The sequence below is a fragment of the Hyaena hyaena genome, unplaced genomic scaffold (genome assembly GCF_003009895.1).
Source record: "Hyaena hyaena isolate Hyena2069 unplaced genomic scaffold, ASM300989v1 scaffold_103, whole genome shotgun sequence".
In the NCBI taxonomy this organism is placed as follows: Eukaryota; Metazoa; Chordata; class Mammalia; order Carnivora; family Hyaenidae; genus Hyaena; species Hyaena hyaena.
Window position 1 is genome coordinate 2,021,634 of NW_024080735.1, and position 20,908 is coordinate 2,042,541.

At 43.5% G+C, this 20,908-nt stretch overlaps 1 protein-coding gene across 1 annotated transcript in view; it reads left to right on the plus strand.

Annotated features, from left to right (window-relative positions):
* Nucleotides 1-20,908, plus strand: part of DNAH14 (dynein axonemal heavy chain 14) — a 293,617-nt gene that overhangs the window by 221,110 nt on the left and 51,599 nt on the right. The window contains exons 63-71 of the mRNA XM_039235797.1: nt 386-517; nt 890-985; nt 7,893-8,033; nt 8,867-9,082; nt 12,699-12,929; nt 13,545-13,666; nt 15,108-15,352; nt 17,535-17,953; nt 18,080-18,278. Of these exons, the coding sequence (XP_039091728.1) occupies nt 386-517; nt 890-985; nt 7,893-8,033; nt 8,867-9,082; nt 12,699-12,929; nt 13,545-13,666; nt 15,108-15,352; nt 17,535-17,953; nt 18,080-18,278 (1,801 nt within the window). The remainder of the gene's footprint in view (nt 1-385; nt 518-889; nt 986-7,892; nt 8,034-8,866; nt 9,083-12,698; nt 12,930-13,544; nt 13,667-15,107; nt 15,353-17,534; nt 17,954-18,079; nt 18,279-20,908) is intronic.

Genomic DNA, 20,908 nt, shown 5'->3' on the forward strand with positions numbered 1-20,908 from the left:
TCTCGTGGTTCGTGGGATCGAGCCCCGTGTAGGGCTCTGTGCTGATGGCTCAGAGCCTGCTTGGGATTCTCTCTCTTCCTCTCTCTCATCTCTCTTTCTCTCTCTCTTAAAATAAACAAAAAAAATTTAAAAATCAAATGGAGTTCCTTTTTAAGCCGCACAGCAAAGCCCCCATGACAACAGTAGCAACGACCAGATATTTCCAGCAGAGACTTCCCTCCCCTGTGGCCGGGCCACTGCGTTCACGGCTACATGTCTTTATTTCTACCACTGAGGAGCAGTCGAGTTTTCTTCTATGAAATGATATGTTATTTTAATGTGGATTAGGGAAGACCTCAGCACAATAGGTCTTTTTCTTGTGATACATGCATTGTGTTTCCTCTAGGCTTTCATGAAGCTGAAAAAAATTGTACTCTCACCTGATTTCAACCCAAACAAGATCGCTTTCATTTCTATAGCCTGTTCCTCTATATGCCAGTGGATCATAGCATTGAGCAACTACCACGAAGTGCGGAAGGTACGCTCTTTCCTCTGAAATATCTAGAACAACCTGGAAGGGACCCTCTGTGGTCCCAGAAGTAACTCTCACTTATGGTGCTCAGAGGGACTTCTGTGGACAGAACACGCAGTGAGAACCGCTGTCCCCAGAGGCACTGTGCTGGCTCACGTAGGCAGCAGGTGCACCCGCCAAGTTATTGTATTTGCGGCATGTGTGCTGTTTTATTTGTTTTTATGTGTCACCACAGTAAGTCACTTTATATCCCTTTTGTGCACATGGTTCCAGGAAAGATTATTATAAGAAATGACACAAATGTCTGTCAAGCATGAGCAACATTTTTAACGATGAACGTGGCCTGTTTTAACACTTAGCATTGTGACATTCTTTCAGCTGGTGGGCCCGAGGCAGATGCAGGTGGCCGAAGCCCAGAGCGTCCTAAGATATGCACGGCAGAGGCTGGCTGAGAAACAGAGAGGTTTGCAGCTGGTGAGATGGTAACTGCTTATTAGCCTTATAGTAGCTCTGTGGGCTGGACGGAAACACCCGGGAGAGCCATTAGCTCAGCAGTTTTCTCAGTTTAGGAGAAAACAGGGATAATAATGAGAGTCGTGAAGAGATTAATCATGGTTCTGTGAGTAGCACGGATACTGTATGTAAAGCACTGTCACATAATAAAACACTCAATACTGCTGATTATTACTGTGTCAGTAATATATTGAGTGTTTCACCGAACTTCTCCCAGGAGAGCTTGGTGACTCCAGTTTACCACAGACTTACCAGCATCAGTCTGTGTTCTTAACCTGTTTATATCAACTACTCTTTTGCTTTGTAAAGACGTGGTTGTTTCTTTTTTTTTTTTTTTAATGTTTATTTATTGTTGAGAGAGAGAGACAGAGCACGAGCAGGGGAGGAGAAGAGAGAGAGGGAGACACAGAATCTGCAGGCTCCAGGCTCTGAGCTGTCAGCACAGAACCCAACGCGGGGCTCGAACTCACGAACCGTGAGATCATAACCTGAGTCGAAGTCAGATGCTTAACTGACTGAGCCACCCAGGCACCCCGTGGTTATTTCTTAATGTCTTGGTTTTAAGCTAAAGTAGGGGTATCATTATGAGAGCCAGGACTGAGGTCACCAGCCCGTGGACGCGCATCCAGAGAGTGGGTGACGTGGCACCCTGCAGATGGCCACCCAGCAGGGAACAGTCTTTCTCCCAAACCCCTACATTTCAATGTAGTTATCAACATTTTAAAATGGGGGATTTAGTTAATGGGCCACCCAGTTGGTTCACTTGGTTAAGCGGCCAACTTCAGCTCAGGTCATGATCTCACCATTCCTGAGTTCGAGCCCCACGTCAGGCTCTGTGCTGACAGCTCAGAGCCTGGAACCTGCTTCAGATTCTATGTCTTCCTCCGTATCTGCCCCTCCCCCACTTGCACGTGCGTGCATGTTCACTCTCACTCTCTCTCAAAAATAAGCAAACATTAAAAATAAATTTAAGAAAACATCTAGAGACACATCAAAACAACACAACATATCGAAACTTATGACAAGCAGCAAAAACAGTGCTCAGAGGGAACTTTACAGTTGTGAATAACTATATTAAAAAGGAGAAAGATCTCAAATCAATAACCTTACTTTATACTTTAAGGAACAAGAAAAGAACAAATTAAATCCAAAACCAGCAGAAGAACAGAAATAATAAACATTAGAGCAGAGATATACAAAACAAAGGATCAAAAAACAAGAGAAAATCAGTGAAACCAAAAGTTGGTTCTTTGAAAAGATCATGCAAATGAACAAACCTTTAACTTAGATCCCCGAAGAATCCTCCAAAAAACTATTAGAATAAATGAATCCATTAAGGATGCAAAAAGCAAAATCAATGTACAAAAATCAGTTGCATTTCTATAAGCCATCAACAAACTATCCAGAAAAGAAATTAAGAAAACAATCATATTTACAGTTGTGTCAAAAAGAATAAAATGCCTACAGAATACATTTAACCAAGGAGGTGACAGCCCTGTTTTCTGAAAACTGTTAAGACACTGAGGAAAGAAAAGGAAGAAGACACAAATACACTGCAAAATACTCCATGCTCGTGACCAGGCAAAACTAATATTGTAAAACGTCCACTCTACCCAAGGCAAGCCGCAGATTGAATGCCACCCCTGTCAGAATTCCAAGGTGCCTTTCACAGAAATAGAACAAACAATCCTAAAATGTGTATGGAATCACAAAATGTGTTCTCTTTTGTCTTTTTGATGATGGCCATTCTAACGGGCGCAAGGCAGGGTCTCATTGTGGTTTTGTTTGATCCGCATTTCCCTGACGATGAATGATGTTGGACATCTTATCCTGTTGGCCCTTTGTATGTCTTCATTGGGAAAATGTCTGTTGAGTTCCTCTGCCCATTTTGCAATCAGATACTTTGTTTTTTTGTTATTGAGCTGTAGGCGGTCTTCGGAGATTAGCCTTTCTCCGACATGTGGTTGGCAAAACTGTTCTCCCATCCCGGAGGCTACCGTTTCATTTTGTTAATTGTTTTTCTTGTTCCGCAGAAACTTTTCGGTTTGATGTAGTCCCATGGGTTGATTTTTGCTTCTGTTGTTTGTGCTTTTGGTGTTATAGCCAAAACAAATCATTACCAAGACCCATGTCAAGCAGTTTCTTCCCTAGATTCTCTACTAGGAGTTTTATGGTATCAGTGCTATGGTATTTGGGTTTATTTGGAGTTAATTTTTGTGAGTGGTGTAAGACAGGAGTCCGCTTTCATTGCTCTGTGTGTTTTCCCAGCACCATTTGTTAAAGAGACTGGACTTTCCCCATTGGGGGTTCCTGGCTCCCTTGTTGAATGTTAGTTGACCTTATTTGCCAGATTTGATCCTGGGCTCTCTAATCTGTTCCATTCGTCTGTGTATCTACTTATGCCAGCACCGTGCTGTTTCATTGCTGTGTAGAAATGCTCTAATTTCTGTGTGTTGACCTTACATCTTGCAACACCACTAAAATTGTTGATTAGCTCTAACAGTTTTTGGGTCGAGTCTCTGAGATTTTCTATATACAAAGATCATATCATCTGCAAATGGTGACATTTTTACTTCTTCCTTTCTGATTTGGGTGTTTTCTGTGTCGTTGTCTTTCCTGATTGCTCTAATCGGGACTCCCAGGACTATAGTGAGTAAGAATAGAGGGAGTGGACATCCTTGTCTTGTTCCTGAGCTTAGGGGAAAAGCTCTCGGTTTTTCACCATTGAGTGTAACGTTTGCTGTGTGTTTGTCATAACTGCTTTTTTTTTAATGTTTATTTTTGAGAGCGACAGAGACAGAGAGAGACAGGGTATGAGTGGGGGAGGGGCAGAGAGAGACAGAGACACAGAATCTGAAGCAGCTCCAGGCTCTGAGCTGTCAGCACAGAGCCGGGTACAGGGCTTGAACTCACAAACAGGGAGATCATAGCCTGAGCTGAAGTTGGACGCTTAACCAACTGGGCCCTCCAGGCGCCCCTATAACTGCCCTTTATTATCTTGAGGTTTGTTCCTTTTGTACCCAGTCTGTTGACAGTTTTTATCATGAAAATGTATTCTGTCAGATGCTTCTTCTGCATTGATGTGATATAAAACATTTTTAATTCAATTTGCTAGTATTTTGTTGAGAATTTTTGTATCTATATTCATCAAGGACCTTAGCCTGTAGTTTCATTTTTCAGGTCCGTTGCTTTATTATTCTGTAGTTTGGAATTATGTTTCTGTATCTTCCTTGACTCTCTGTGTTGGTTTCTGTGCATTTGCGAAAATAGCCAGCCCTCCCTGTGCTGACAGAGTGGTCCAGGGGAGGAGATGAGCCCCATCAGCCCAGGCCGAGCTCCTGGTTGTCTCGCACACCACTGCAGTTGCCCAGGCAGCCTCGTGTGTCCTTAGTGGCTCCCAGTATTCAGCATGTGCCGAGATCCGCCAGTGTCCCAAAGGGGAGCATCTCAGTCAGCACTGAGGCTCGTTGGAAGCCTGTGTGAATAGTTCTCTTCAGGGACAGCTTGGGGGTTAGGTGTCTCCATCTGAGCCCTCAGCACTGGCCCCTTAAGATGTTTCTTTGTTTGTTATAGTTCTATGAGGCCCACAAACGCAAGATCGGCTGGCCACCAGAGCCAGGTGCTCGGGTGGTATATCCCCTGGGCCACAGCCACCAAGTCTGGGGCGCCATTTTGTGCACAAGTTCCTTCCAGGGAGACAGCAGAGACCTCGAGTGCACCAAAGGGAGGATGCAGAGATGGTGCCTACTGGCCTCCCTGTCTCAGGAGAAAGCCAGTCAGCCCCTAAATGTATGCTAAAGAGAGGCCTGGCCCTCAGACCAGAGCCTCTTTCCTAGGCCTCTTTAAAGCAAAGCCTGGTTGGGAGGCATTTCTATCTCTGCCCTTTGTGCTGAGTCCTGGGGGGGATAACCAGTCAGAAAGTACCTGTCTGCTATAGTCTAGCGGTCTTATATGGATGCAGGCCCTCTTGGCTTTCAGAGCTAACTATTTGGATGCCCATCCCTCAGGGGGAAGTCTTAGAAGTTGAGACCCTAGATGCTGGATTCAGAGCCTTTGCCGTCAGGGAGAAGCTGGGAGTTGTGAGTTCTCTCTTGTTTGTGTATCACTGTGCCGGGGGTGGGGGTTATGGTGAGAGCATCTCAGCCTTCCCTGTGTGGATGCAAGTACATCTCATCTGCTAGTTTCTGAATTTCTTTCATGGGGAATGGCTCCATACTGGCCATAGGCTTGATGTGGCCACAGGAGCAGGTGAGCTCAGATGCCTCCTGTCTCCCCATTCTGAATTTTTTTGTTTTTTATTTATTTCTGAGAGAGACAGAGAGGGAGATACAGAATCTGAAACAGACTCCAGGCTCTGAGTTAGCTGTCAGCACAGAGCCCGATGCAGGGCTCGAATCCATGAACTGTGAGATCATGACCTGAGCCAAAGTTGGACACTTAACCGACTGAGCCCCCCAGGTGCCCCCTGTCTCCCCATTTTGGACTGGAGCTCCCTTTCACCTATTCCCGATGCTTGACATCTTCCATTTTCATACTTAATTCTCACAATGCTCATGATTTTTTACATATTTTTTGTATTATCATTCATTTACCCAGCAAATACTTATTTATGATATTGTCCATTTGTTTTAATTATTATGAAGTGTAGGGTAAGAAAAAATAAACTCTAAATTTCAATCAGAACCTTACTCACTGACACTCTCCATTCCCCTCCAGGTCACAACCATGGCCTTCATGAGAAGTTTCTATTATGTTAACTTGTTGAACTTACACAAATATATTTGAAATGTATATATGTATATAAAATATTAACGGAAACACTTAATATTTTTAAAGTGAGCATAGTAGTTATCTCCATGGATTTTAAGTCCTTTGCTGAGGTTTTCTCCCCACTGAGTTATATATTATGTGTCTCCCATTTTAAAAATAGGTCCCTTGTTCATCTGGGCCCTAATATAAAAAATATTTCATAAAACTCTAGGGAATTTAGGGGAAATAAATAATGCAAGAACATATTATATCCTATAAACTTCCATTAAAAATGTTACCTTGGGGAGTACCTGGGTAGCTCAGTTGATTAAGGGTCCAACTCTTGGTTTCAGCTCAGGTAGAATCTCATGGTTTATGAGTTAGAGCCATACGTCCAGCTCTGTGCTGACAGCACATAGCATGCTTGGGACTCTCTCCCTCCCTCTCTTTGCCCTTCCCCCATTCATGTGTGCCTGCTGTCTCTCTTCATCTCTCAGAAATAAATAAGCTTTTTAAAAAATGTTACCTTGGGAACACAATGTTGCCATACAATAGAAATGTCATGTGTTTAAGGATGCTCAACATCACTTATCATCAGGGAAAATACAATCAGGTGTCACCTCACACCTGTCAGAATGGCTAAAATCAACAACACAAGAAACAACCAGTGTTGGTGAGGATGTGGAGGAAGGGGGCCCTCAGGCACTGTTGGTGGGAATGCAGACTGGTGCAGCCTCTGTGGGAAACAGTATTGAGGTTCCTCAAAGCATTAAACAGAGAATTTCCATATTATGATCTAGTAAATACACTACTGGGTATTTGCCCAAAGAATACAAAAACACTAATTCAAAAAGATGTATGCAACCCTGTGTTTATCACAGCGTTATTTACCATAGCCAAAATATGGAAGCAACCTAAGTGTCCATCAATAGACAAATGGATAAAGAAGATGCGGTGTACACATACAATGAAATATTACTCAGCAGTAAAAAGGAATGAAATCTTGCCATTTGCAATGACATGGATGGGAGCTAGAAAGTATAATCCTAAGTGAAATAAATCAGAGAAAGACAAAGGCTATTTAATTTCACTCACATGTGGAATTTAAGAAAACAAACAAGTAAAAGAGAAAAAAGAGAGAAAGAGAAACCAAGAAACAGACTCTTAACTGCAGAGAACACATTGCTGGTCACCAGAGGGCAGGGAGTGGGGGGATGGGGGAAATAGGAGATGGGGATTAGGAGAGCGCTTATTGTGATGAGCACCGGCTGATGTAGGCAAGTGTTGAATCACTATATTGTACACCTGAAACTAATATTACACTGTATGTTAAACTGGAACTAAAGAAAATAAGCAAGTGATGATACAAAGCAAAAAAAAAAAAAAAAAAAGATTTCATGTGTTTAATTGAATCCGTAAGTCGTACACTTGAATCGTCCTTTCACTCACTAAGTCATGAGTAGCAAGAGTGTTTTCTCAGAATAATCAAATCAAAGGGAATGAGCAAGCAAACAAAAACAATATTTTATATCAGAGTCGAAGCAACTGAGTAATTCTTGTGGGTGAACCAGGAATAAGTAATACATCATTAATCACACCAAGAGTAGCTCGCGTGTGTATTGTTTTAAAGATTAGGTATTTTCACCAGGAGAGCAGGTTTAGAATGGGGGAGAAATTATAGATTATGAACTGCGGCTGGTAAGCACAGCTTTGCTTGATGGTTTAAGAGCCAATTCATCCTCCCAGCCTTACCTGGAAAACTTGTTCGTTCCTCCAGGCTGGTCAGCGTATCTAGGATGAAGCAATTGGGTCATTTTGTTAGAGAAGGAAACTGGATGTGATACAACATTTTCAGTGCAAAAAAATAAATCAGAAAAGGATGACTCTTCAAGGGCTAAGCTTGTAAGAAAGCCTCCTGAGGCAGGTGGCATTTTATAAAGAAATTTTAGTATCACAAAATCATGTACTTAATTACTACATTTTTCTCGTTAGCACAATCACCTGTCCAAGACGTGAAAATGAAGTGGTTACACACCATATGTGTACAGATGACACTTAAGCTCTTGAGGCAACGTGAGAATATAACACTCAGTCTCAGCAGTGAACAATTGTCTTTCAGATCGAGGAGCATGTGCTGGTTTTGCAGGCAACCTACAAGGATCTCCTTGCTCAAAAGCAGCTACTGGCAAACAGGAAGACACTGGCCACCAGGCGCCTGCACTGTGCGTCCATCTTACTCACCACCCTGAAAGACGAGAAGGCATGGCTCTCTTTGGCTTTATACCCCCTTCATCAATTCCTACAGGGCTTGGCGAGCTCCGGGATGGGTATTTCACTGAAGGTCGTATCACGCACATACCTCCTCAGACTATCTTCTCGTCCAGTCTGTTTTACTGAGATGCTCCTGATAAAAATAAAGGAGTCCTGGTCAAGTAGTCTTGAAACAGAGGGAACAGACCACGTGGATCAGACGTTACTTCCTCTTGCTCCCAAGGCATCAGTTCCCTTGTCTGATGAGGTCCACAGAATCTGTGTTATGTCATGAGCCCTCCCTGTCCGGTGCAAGGACAGCCTCAGCTGAATGCACAAAACAAGGGTGACTGAAAGGGAGGGGATGTCATCAGGGAGAAGAACATTTTTTAGAACTCCTTTATCTCCTGTTTCATCATTTCCTCTGATCCTCCCAAAGCTTCAACTTCCTCCTACTAAAATGAAGTCAGTGACTTTTACTTAACAGGGTATTGGAAGTGTCAAATGAGATTTTCAAAGTCAAATGCCTGTTAGATAAATGTCACTCACTATTATTATTGAACATCATTAATAATACAATGAATTGTTACTTTAAAAATTATTACACAAAGGATTTGACATGGCTATCAGCCCTAACACATGTGACACTATTGACAAATCCAAGGGTGGGGCTCATGTTATCCTTAGAAAACAGTTGGTGTTCTAATGTCCTCTGTTACTCACTTTAATGAGCATACCCATGAGAATGTTGGATCCAAGTGGAAAACCGTGAATACCTAAAATGTCTCCTGATAGCATATTTCATGTCAAATATCAAGAACTCACTTTTATTTTAACATTTAGACTCAATGGCAAGAAACAATCGATCAAATAGACAAGAAGTTGGAAGGAATTTGGGGTGACATACTTCTTTCAGCCGCATGCATCGTCTACAGTGGACCCTTAACAGCAGAATTTCGCCAGTTGATTGTGAACAAATGGGAGACTCTCTGCACTGAAAACAACATTCCTTTGTCTCCTAACTTTTCTTTAATTGAAGTCATGGCACAAAAACATGAGGTACTAACATATTTCTATGATCCGGTTAAGTGGCTGTTATTGTTGATTTGAATTGGGAGGGGGGGCACATAAGTGCATTTTGTCTTGACTTGGATCTTTTCCCAAATTGTTTTGATAAAGGAAGATACTGAAAATTATTCCAGGTCTTAAAAACAATTTTTTTAGGTATAGTTCTAATGCCTCAGTTAGTTACATTTCTTGTTTCTCATCCTCTGGGCAAAAGTCATAGAATGTCCTCTTACTCATTGTAATACTGCTGACCTACGCTAATAAATATAGCCAATTTCTCTCCCAGAAACCCTTTCATTAATAAAATTGGTGAACTTATTGAACCACAGGTAGCATTCTTAGAAAGAGCCAAAAATATAGACCTCACATTTTTCAATTTATCAATAAATATTTATTGTTTATCTATGTTGAAAGGATAAAAAAAAAGAAATATGCCTTTTTTATTGATCCCCAAAGAGTAATTTTAGATTGATTCAGTGATAAACCACCTTAAATTGACTATCCAATCTATAAAAAGTCTCAGAAGAAAATATTAGCTTCCCATTTTCATAATACTAATAACCAACTTAAACCCAAATAGATCAATAATTACATTAGATGTAAATGGTCTAAAAAGTCCACCTAAAAGGCTAAGATTGTAAGACTATATAAAAATATAAACTAAATCACAAAACAGAAACCATAAGTTATTTAGAAAAGACACATCTAAAACATAAATACTGATGGTAAAAAAAAAAATGGAAACTTACCATAGGTTACCAAAAAAAGACAAAATAGACTTAAAGGCAAAAAAAGGGGAAGGGGTTACTTGAATTAAATAAGTTTATGTTACAATAAGAGTTAGTTTAATTCTCCAACAGTGTTTTGTCAATTTGAATTTGTACCTAAAAATAAGACCTCAAATAATATAAAGCAAACATTAAAAGAACTACAGATAAAAATGGACAAATCTACAATCATGGTGAAATATTTTAACACACTTCTTCCTGTAACTCATAGAAAACACAAAAATCAGTAAGAATAGAGAATATCTGAACAATATAACCAACAAGTGGACTTAGCAGGCACACGCAGGACCCTGCAGCCTCCCTCTGGAGCTCACATATTCAGGGCAGGCACACACAGGACACTGCCAAAATTGACAATGTAACGCACCACCAAAACTTTTCAACAGCTGCCAAAGAGTATGTTTGGCATACTAAACGTAAAGGGAACTAAGGGATCTAAGCCAGAAGTCAATAATTAAATGTTTCTTTGGAAACCCCCCATATTTCTGGAAATTAGAAAACACACCTCTAAACTAAACATAACTCAAAGAAGAAATCAGAATTGAAAACATGAAGCACTGGTGAAAGTTCTCCCTTTGAGACCAGAAACATGACAAACCCACTCTCTCCCCTTATCTGTAAGACTCTAGTGGAGATCCCAGACAATGCCAGAAGGTAGGAAAAAGAAGTAAAGGATACTAAGATTGGAAAAGAAGAAAAAAAAGACAACAAAAAATATAAATTCTTGCAGATGATCTGTACCTGGAAAATCCAAGAGAATCTGTAGATATATCATGAAAATTAATAAAAGTTTAGTGAAGTTTCTCAAAGTTTCTGGGATTAAAGTCAATATACAAAAACTGATTGAATTTCTCTACACCAACCACAAAGAGGGTGCCCAGGTTTTTGGACCCCGTTTATCATAGCATCAAAATGGAACCCATCAGGAAGTTGTGTAAAACTTACAGACACAAAACTATAAAATATTACTGAGATACTTAGAGTTAACTCTAAGATGAGATACCACAACACATCAGCTCAAAGGACTCAAATCTGAAAGACTAACAATATTAAGAGTCAGCATGGATCTGGAGTAACAGAAATTCTCAATACACTGCTGGTGAGAATACAAAATGCTAAAATCATCTTAGAAAACTGACTTCAGGGGTGCCTGGGTGGCCCAGTCGGTTAGGCAGCCAACTTCAGCTCAGGTCATGATCTCGTGGTTCGTGGGCTCAAGCCCTGCATCGGGCTCTGTGCTGACAGCTCAGAGCCTGGAGCCTGTTTCAGATCCTGTGTCTCCCTCTCTCTCTGCCCCTCCCCCACTCACGCTGTCTCTCTCTCTCTCTCTCTCTCTCTCTCTCTCTCTCTCTGTCTCAGAAATATATAAAACATTTAAAAAAAGAAAAAGAAAACTGACTTTAGCTACAAGTATTAAAAATCCACATACCCTAAGACCCTACATTCCTAGGTGTTTCCCCAAAAGAAATGCATATGTAAGTTGATCAAAACAACATAAAAGACTGTTCGCTGTAGCATTATTTGCAATAGCAAAAAACTTGAGACACAATCCAAGTGGCCTCCCCAACAAGACAGATACATAAACAAACCTGAGCTGTTCACACAGTGGATCCAGCTAGAATGCCACACAGACGAAGCCACAGGGAATATACTTAACTTTCCTTGATCTAAAATTCCAAAATTAGCAAAATGAAACTATAGGACTACAAACTTCAGTAAGATAATAAGGAAAAGCATGAAAGTCAGGAGCACAATTGATTTTTTAAAATACAAACTACGGGGGCGCCTGGGTGGCTCAGTCAGTTAAGCATACAACTTCGGCTCAGGTCACGGACTCGCGGTTTGTGAGTTCGAGTCCCATGTCTGGCTCTGTGCTGACAGCTCAGAGCCTGCTTTGGCTCCTCTATCCCCCCCACCTCCCGCACCTCCCCCACCCACGCCCTCTGTCTCAAAAATGAATAAACATTTTTAAAAATCCAGAAGCAATTACTGAATAGGAAGTTTTCTTTAAAGAAAATAATAATAGAAACTCAGGTCCACAGCTTATTTCTCTGTCCACGCTGACTCTCTGTTCGCGCCTGTATTTGGGTGCAGTCTGTACCCCAATCAGCGAACTCTTGTGGTTTTCAGGATTCTTCACACACACCCCCTCATGTTTCCTTCTCCATAGACATCAAGGGCATGCAGTTCTTCAACAAAACACTTTTTCTTTCCTTTAAAAACTGAAAAGTCTATTTGGCTCGCGGGGTCGCCCTGGAATGTCCCCAGTGTCCTTCCCTCCTCTGGCCTCACTTTTTTCTCCCAGCCTGCTGACACTGCCAGGAAATCCGGATGAAGTTTATCCGCCTTGGCATCAGCTGCAGAGTCCAACCCTAGGTCGGCCTCTTGCTGGGACGGCACGACCGCGGGCAAAGCCCAGTCCCTCCTGCTGAGAAGTGAGGGCTGTTGGAGCAGGTGCGACGAGATGACGCTCGCGCGTGCTGGGCAGCTGGTGGGTGCACGGTAGAGCCGCCGTGTTGTCGCGAGGCATCCGCACCAGGGCCCACCGTCCTGGGAACAGGCACCTGTCACATTTTGTGTCCATCCCCCGTAGCATCGTTGTTGTGAGGGGCACTCTCCATCCCAATGAACAGAAAGGTGTAACTGAGTGAATAATTACCCAGAATTTCGTATCCCAGAGTTTTAAATTATTCATGTCCTCAAGATTATTTTACTTTTCTGAAGGCAGCGGCCCCGCAGGACCCCTCAGTGTCCCGTAGGGGGCGCTGCAGGCGCCAGGAAGCGTAGGAGGAGTGCCCCTACTCACGCTCTCGTTCCAGATCCAACGGTGGCACTCGCAGGGGCTCCCGCTCGGTCAGTACGCGACCGAGAATGCCATCTTGACCACGAACTGCCTGCAGTGGCCACTGCTGATTGACCCGCAGAAGCAGGCGCACAATTGGATCCGGCAGATGGAAGGGTCCAGGCTTCAGGAGCTCTCCGTTGAGGACGGCAGCTATATCCAAACCATAGAGAATGCTGTGAAGACAGGAGGGAGTGTCCTCTTGCAGGTATTTGGACGGAATGGCCAAGCTCCCTAATTCCGCACCCCTGCCGTATAGACTGTATGCACTGAGCACAGACTCCCTAATTCTGTGCAGCTGCAATATGGACTGTGCACCGACCACAGACCCCCTAATTCCGTGCAGCTGCAGTATAGACGGTATGCAGTGAGCATGGAGACTAAAAGCTTTAATCAGGGTCGCCTGGGCGGCTGACTTCAGCTCAGGTCATGATCTTGCAGTCCGTGAGTTCGAGCCCCGTGTCGGGCTCTGCTGACAGCTCGGAGCCTGGAGCCTGCTTCAGATTCTGTGATTCCCTTTCTCTCTGCCCCTCCCCCACTCAGGCTCTGTGTCTCTCTGTCTCAAAATAAAATAAAAGTTTTAAAAAAAATTAATAAAAAGATAAAAAAATAAATAAAAGTTTTAGTCACAGGTAACCTTGTCGGGAAAAATAATAAATACATACATACAGTGACTGTTCAATGTTCCATTCATTCAGATCAGGCTTCCTTTGGTATTCAAATACTAAAAAGATTTACATTTACATTTTTAAATGCTGTGACTTTTCAACTGACTTATTTGTTCCAAGGTGAACTTTTTACTCCTGTCTGTTGGATCTTTCAGAACCTCCCTGAACCGTTAGCTCCAAGTTTACAGGCGATTCTGAAGAAAGGTGTCCAGCAGAAAAGAGGACAGTGTCTCATCAGGGTGGATGACTCTGAGAATGAAGACAGCTCCCACTTTAGGTAATGTCTCTCACAGCTAAACTGAGTCACATGTTTGTACTTTTTAAGACAAATACCCCAGAAGGCCCTGTGTTTCAGTACAGGTAAGCTGCTCCCAGAGGAAGCAGTGAGATTGCAGTTGAACGTTTTGTTTGTGTGTGTTTCCGGGCACACCCGTCGGTACGCAGACTAGAGAACGGAGTTGTATTTATCAAGCCGTTCCCAGCCAGTATATTCCACGCTGTGCCTGATAAAAACTGGGGGCAGGAGGGGTCCCCAGAAAGGTGTGCAGAGCGCCGGCAAGCCGGAAGCTGGACCCCACTCGGCACCCCCCCTTCCCCCTTGATCTGTTTGCCTCACATTTGATTTCAGCAGAATACGCTTCTGCTCCTTTAAAAAACAAAATCCATATTGGATATCAGGAGGGAAAAGAGAGAGAGAGTGTGTTTGCCTGGTCCAATGAGAACGGTGTATCCATGTTCCTGGCAGTTAGGGACCGTCAGGAATCTGCCCCCCTACTGCCAGCCAACCTCACAAAGGATTTATACAGTCAGACTTAATCCTACACAAATGCGGTTCCCGCGGGAGCACTCTCCCCTTGAACTCATAATCAGCAGGTCGTTATGTAGCGGGTGATCAGCAAGAGCGGTTAGAAGGCGGGTTCACTGGCTCCCAGCCTGGTGTGCCTACCTGCGTTCCAGGGGCCCTGACACGCTGAGTCCTCACGTGGTGCTGGTGGTCAGGGGGCCCCGGCCCCTGGGCCCCTCCACACTCTTACAGCTTGGAGTCCTCCCTCCCAGCCTCCCTCCTTCAGTTGAGTATGTTCCTCAAAACAAGTATCCCCATCCTAGGGATTGGATAGGCATCACTCAAAAAAGGGGTCCCGTCATTGGTAAAAGCACGAGGTTAAAGGCGATCAGACACAAGTCTTTCTGTCAAGGGCCTCAAACGCTCTCCAGAGCACAGCTGCATACAAATCACGGACTGAGCGACGGCCCCAGGAATGAATGAAGCTACATTTTGCCCAATCGACAGCCTGGTGCCCACGTATGAACTGTGTGTGTGAGGAGGGGGGGAGGGGGGGAGGGCGGAGGGCACACTGGCCACAGGTCCCTGCTCTGTCACTTTCTGGCCGTGGCACACACCACAGTGGTGACGGTCCCCTAAGGGCAGGTCGGGGCTCCTACGGGGTAGTTAGCACTTTTCTTTCATCTGCCCCGATGCGGAGACCAACTGTGGTCAGGAGGTAACCTGTGGCTGTGTTTTATTTTTAATTGTAAATAGCAAATACATCCACATAGGATAAAGTGAAAGCCTATTTTGCATACAGGGCTGAACAGCACTAAAAATTCACCTTGCATACTTCCAGGAGAAATACTTCTTTCCATTATTTCATAAATCAGTTTCCTTTGTTTTCCCTCCATGGACCCTGCGAATAACGGGCGCCTTTCTCATACTTCAGGTTGTTCATTTCCACAGACACAGACAACCCCCATTTCCCTTCGTCGGTGTATGACTTTGTGACTCTGATCAACTTCGCCATAACATTCCAAGGTCTGCAGGGTCAGCTCCTGTCTACAGTATTAACTCATGAAGTTCCTCACTTAGAAAATCAACGTTTCCAGTTACTGGAGAGTATATCCCTTGATGCAGTGGCTCTTGAAGAGCTAGAAGAAACAACGTTAAACATTCTGCAGACCGTACAAGGTTAGTTAAGGTATTTCCTGGCATTGGGAGACCTTTGCTAACTCTGTGGAGGACAGAAGAAAAGCCTTAAGGGCCATATTCTGCATCGGTACCAAAAATATCAGATCTGCAGTTCCCACTGAACAGGTTAATGGAGGTGAAACACGCTATCTCTGAAATGAAATGCGTTTGCACCTCTGGTTAGCTTGTTATGCCATAGGCCATTTGCCACGAGACAGTCAGTGGAAGTTGCAAGAAAAATCCTACAGAGGCCAATCGATGCTCCCTGTTCTCTGCCATTTACGTTAGGTATCTGATGTCTGTTCTGCATATCAGGTTAGAGTAGAGACCTAAAGATTAGGTTTCCCAAGAATTCATACCTAAAATAGACAAGGACATAATCCAGTGACTTATACATGTCCCACTAAAATATGATGTTTATTAAAATAGCAGCAGAAAGGACTTTCCTCTTCAGCACAAGAAATTGCTAAGAAATCACAGCCTCTACATTTTAACAATATAATTTCTAAACAACTAAAGAGAAAGTATCACCACTTCCTGGGGCTGCACTGGCTTATCTGCTCCCAAGGGGTTCCGGATGCCCCATTTCATGAACCACTATATGACACATGTCATGTTTTGCTATAACTTTTGTCTACATTGGACAAAAGATAGATTTAATGAGACAAAAGGAAAGTTGTTTATGATAAAACACATCCGCAGTGTAAGTTGTCATTATGCCTTTGATGCTTATTCCTAGCACTTGATCCTTGTGGTAGAGTCTGAGGGCTTTTTTAAGTTTATTTATTTATTTTGAGAGAGAAAAAGAGCACAGGTGGGGGAGGGGCAGAGAGAGAGAGAGAGAGGGAGAGAGAATCCCAAGCAGGCTCCACACTGCCAGTGCGGAGCCCAACACAGGGCTCAGTCCCACAAACTGTGAGATCATGGCCTGAGCCAAGATCGAGAGTCAGGGGCTCAAACTGACTAAGCCACCCAGGTGCCCCTCTGAGATTTTTAAAAGACTAACCTTTTACTAATTTATAATTTCCCTAATAGTGGCCATAATAAAAATTGTTTTTGAAAAAAAAAAAACTAAATAGACTCCTTAACTCAGTACATTTTTTTCTTCCCTTTTTCCAAGTTTTAGTAAAAAGATTGTCCTTACTATCTCTTCCTAAATATGTTATCTTTACTGTGCTCCACACACACTGTGGGAAACCCAGGTGGGGTGGGGACTGTGGAAGACAGCCCAGAGCTGGGTCCCAGACATCACTTAGAAAGCGTCACTGAAATCAAGAAGAATGTGGTATCTAGGGTGTGGAATGTAATAATCCCCTCACTCCGTAAGATTTCGTCTGAAGCTGTGTTTAGTTCTAGATACCACATTTTAAGAGGCCTCTTTTCAAACCAACACGTATCCCGAGATGAGTGGCCAGGATAGTGAGGACTCTATAAATCATGTCATTAACAGAAGCACCTGGGGAAAATGCAAACGCTTTGTTCATAAAATAATAGAATCGATCATGGAAATCTGAGAATCGTCCAAAATATTCGAAAAGGATAGGATTATTCTGTGTTTCTAGAGCAGTGCTTTTTCAAAATGTAAGTTGTAGCCTGACAGTGGAATGAGAAATCAATTCCCTTGGTCATTATCAACTGTATGTGCTGAATAGAATAGAGTAGAGTAGAGTAGAGTAGAGTAGAGTAGAGTAGAATAGAATAGAATAGAATAGAATAGAATAGAATAGAATAGAATAGAATAGAATAGAATAGAGTAGAATAGATATATTTCCTGTATATCACAGGAAATAATGAGGCACTTGTTGTTTTCTGGAAATTTGGTTTTCATATCCTCTGTGTTTAGCGGGTCATTCCTTCTGATGGAACAGCTCCTTATTATGTCCCCTAAAAATAGATCCCACATGGAGTCCCCTGGGGGCTCAGTCGGTCAAGCGACTGACTTCGCTCAGGTCATGATCTCTCAATTCGCAAGTTCAACCCCTGCATTGGGCTCTGTGCTGACAGCGAGGAGCCTGCTTGGGATTCTGTCTCTCTCTCCCTCTGCTCCCCGCCCCCCCCCGCCCCCCTTCTCTCAAAATAAATAAATAAACTTGGGGGAAAAAAAACTCTTAAAGATTTCAGGATGAAGGATGAACTGACATGCCAGTGTTTGTTACTCACTCAAATTCATCTTTGACTTCAGCGCGTGTACTGGATGACGAGGAAATTGTGGACATCCTAAGGAAATCCAAAGCGGCCTCTAGTGAGATTGCAGAGCGCATCAAAGCGACAGAGAAGGCAGAAGGCGAAATCGGAGCGCTGCGGGGCCGCTTCGCGCCGCTGGCCACACGGGGCGCCCTGCTCTACTTCCTGGTGGCCGGGCTCGCCCGCCTCAGCCCCGTGTACCGCTTCCCCCTGGACTGGTTCCGCCGAGTGTTCGTGCGATCGGTGGTCCCCCGGGGCGGAGAACCCGAGCGTACCCCGAAAAGGGCGGCCACGCCTCTGGAAACGGGTTGCGACGCCGCAGACCCCCCCAGGGAGCCCGAGCTAGAGAGCGACCAGCGTCTCTTAGAGAAGCACCTGCAGCAGGCGACGGATGTGCTGACAAGAAAGGTGTTTAAGGTGAGACCTTCTTTGCTGCGCGTCTCCCGGGGCCTCGGTGCAGGAGGAGGGCGAGCCTCACCTCACGTTCTCCGCCCCCCTNCCCCCCCCCCCCCCCCCCCCCCCCCCCCCCCCCCCGCTCCCCAGGTGGTGTCCTCGGCTCTGTTTAACCAGCACAAGCTGTGTTTCTCCTTCCGGCTCTGCACCGCGATCATGCAGAATAATGCTGGGGCCCGGCCGGTGCACCACGACCCCGGGTCCCTCCCGGACCACGAATGGGACATCTTCTTACATTCCGACACGCTGACGAAAGCTAAAGGCCTGCCGCCCCCGCGTAAGCTTAATAGTAAGTAGAAGGTACCTGCTCTGGGTTCAGCACAAAACCATCTCAAACATGTTTCCCTGAAAAACCCTGAGAGGTTCAAGGTGCTCCAAGTCCATGGTTCTTTGTGGATTCAACTAAAAGTAGCTTCAGGTCAGTGTGCTGTATCACTGTATCCTTATCTGTTGGACATATAATTGGTGCTCAATAATTGCTGAATGGATGAATGAATGGCATTTGCTATGGTTATAGTAATCCTAACCTGTTACACTGAATGCCTAGTGCTGGTCATTAGGGACACACGCATGCACACTTGCACACACACACACACACACGTGCACACACACACACATGTGCACACACACAGATTAAATACCACCTAAAGCAAAACTTTCCCCCTCCTAACCACAGTCCCCCTCAAATTCTTATGAAAATCCCTTGAAAATCTGAACCACGGGAAGCAAGCTTATGCAAAACGATTAGCAAAATCACGTCAATGTGCAATCTTTTCAAATCCTCCTGTGTTGCACATTTTAAAATATATTTATTTCCTAAATCGTGGTAAAATACACATAACATAGAACTTACCTTCTTAACCATTTTTAAGGGTATGGTTCAATGACACATTGTTGTCCTGTGTGGTAACTTTAAGTCACAGGAAGTATACAGTCAAAGGCCGTCTGATGTTCTCCCCAAGGGAGAAGAGGGGTGGTTTGGAGTGTCCTCCGTCAAGTCTTTTGAGAATATTAGCAAAGCCTAGAAGCCAGAAGGGAAATACAAAAGAATTGCTCTTGAGAAGACAAGCCATTTGGATAGTTTTGTTTCAGTTTTGATTTGTCTTTATTTTACTGAAGCCTGGTATGCAGATGTTTGGTAAATGACTGTTGAGTTAGTAAATGTTCTTATGAGTTTATTAAGACTGTTTTGCTTATGAAAAACAAACAATAACTCTATCTTGGGGCACCTGGGTGACTCAGTCCGTTGAACATCCAACTTTGGCTCAGGTCGTGGTCTCAGGGTTCATGAGTTCAAGCCCCGTGTCAGGTGCTATGCTAACAGCTTGGAGCCTGGAGCCTGCTTCCAATTCTGTGTCTCCCTCTCTCTGTCCCTCCCCTGCTCACACTTCTTTCTCTCTCAAAAATAAATAAAAACATTAAAATAATTTTTTAATAATCCAAAATCTTAAACCAAAAAAATCAAAATGTTCAGAAGGGGTATCTGGGGAATCTGAGGAAACAGCAAATGTGCGTAGCTGTGCGCCACCATGAGAAGAGCAGCGACCGCTGTCCCCCCAGCTCAGCGCCCAGCAGTTCTCGGCCAGACCCCAGCTGTCCAGGAGGGTGGGTCTAAGCACCACAGCCCCAGGCAGGCAGCTACTCTCGAACCCCTCACTGTGGCCAGAAGACAAGGCCAGCAGTAAAAACACCTACTTGGACCCCTAAAAACACCCCCAGTGCACTGAAAGAAACAACAACATTTAATAGCTTCCTTTTTTCAAATTATGATACAAGCAGAATGTGTTTATTAAGCAAACCAGTACAATCTACTGAGAAGCAGAAAGAAGTAAGTGAATCTTCTGTAACTCCACAGTCCTGAGATCATCACTGTTAGTATTTTTGAGGGTTTTCCTTCCACCGGCTTTCCTCCCTATAAATCTTCTTTCCATACATTCATATCCATATAGGAACACTCATGTGTATTCTTTACGGCGACTTTGCTGAACAGACTCACACCTACTTTTTTTCAAATTAATAACATGTCACAAGTAGCTTCCTCTGTCAGGAAATAGACTTTTCATGTCTCCACAGCATTCCAGGTTTTGACCAAAACGTAGGTAACCGCTCTCTTGAGTTAGAGACGTGGGTCTCCAGGCAAGGTGACCAACATAGCTAGTATCCTTTTCTGGCCACAATGGAATGAAACTAGAAATCAATATCACATGAAAAATCTAAAAGCATGTGGATATTAAATAACATACTCTTAACCAGTGGGTCAAAAAAGTCACATGGGAAATTAGAAAATATCTTGAGACAAATAAAAATGAAAACACAATATAATAACGCTTATGAGATACAGCAAAAGCAATGGGAAGAGAGAAGCTTATAACTCTAAATGCATACACTAACAACAACAAAAAGAAAACAGGTCTCGGGTCACCTGGGTGCTCAGTCAGTTAAGCATATGACTTCAGCTCAGGTCACAATCTCATGGTTCATGAGTTAAAGCCCCATGTCGAGCTCTGTGCTGACAGCTGGGAGCCCAGAGCCTGCTTTGGATTCTCTGTCTCCCTCTCTCTCACTCTCACTCATGCTCGCTCGCTCGCTCTCTCAAAAATAAATAAAACATTAAAAAATATTTTTAAAAAACGGGTCTCAGGTAAACCTCAAAGAACTAGGAAAAAATTAAAAAGAACTAAACACAAAGCTAGCAGAAGGAAGGAAACAAGAAATAGTGAAGCACAAATAAAATAGAGAATTAAAAAATAGAAAACAAAACCTAGTGCCGGCTTCTTGAAAATGTCAACAAAATTAAAATAGTCTAAGCTACATAAACTAAGAAAATAAGACAAGACTCAAATAATTAAAATCAGAAATGAAAGCAGGAACATTAAAACTGATGCTCAAAAATAGGATCATAGGGGTTACTATGAGCAT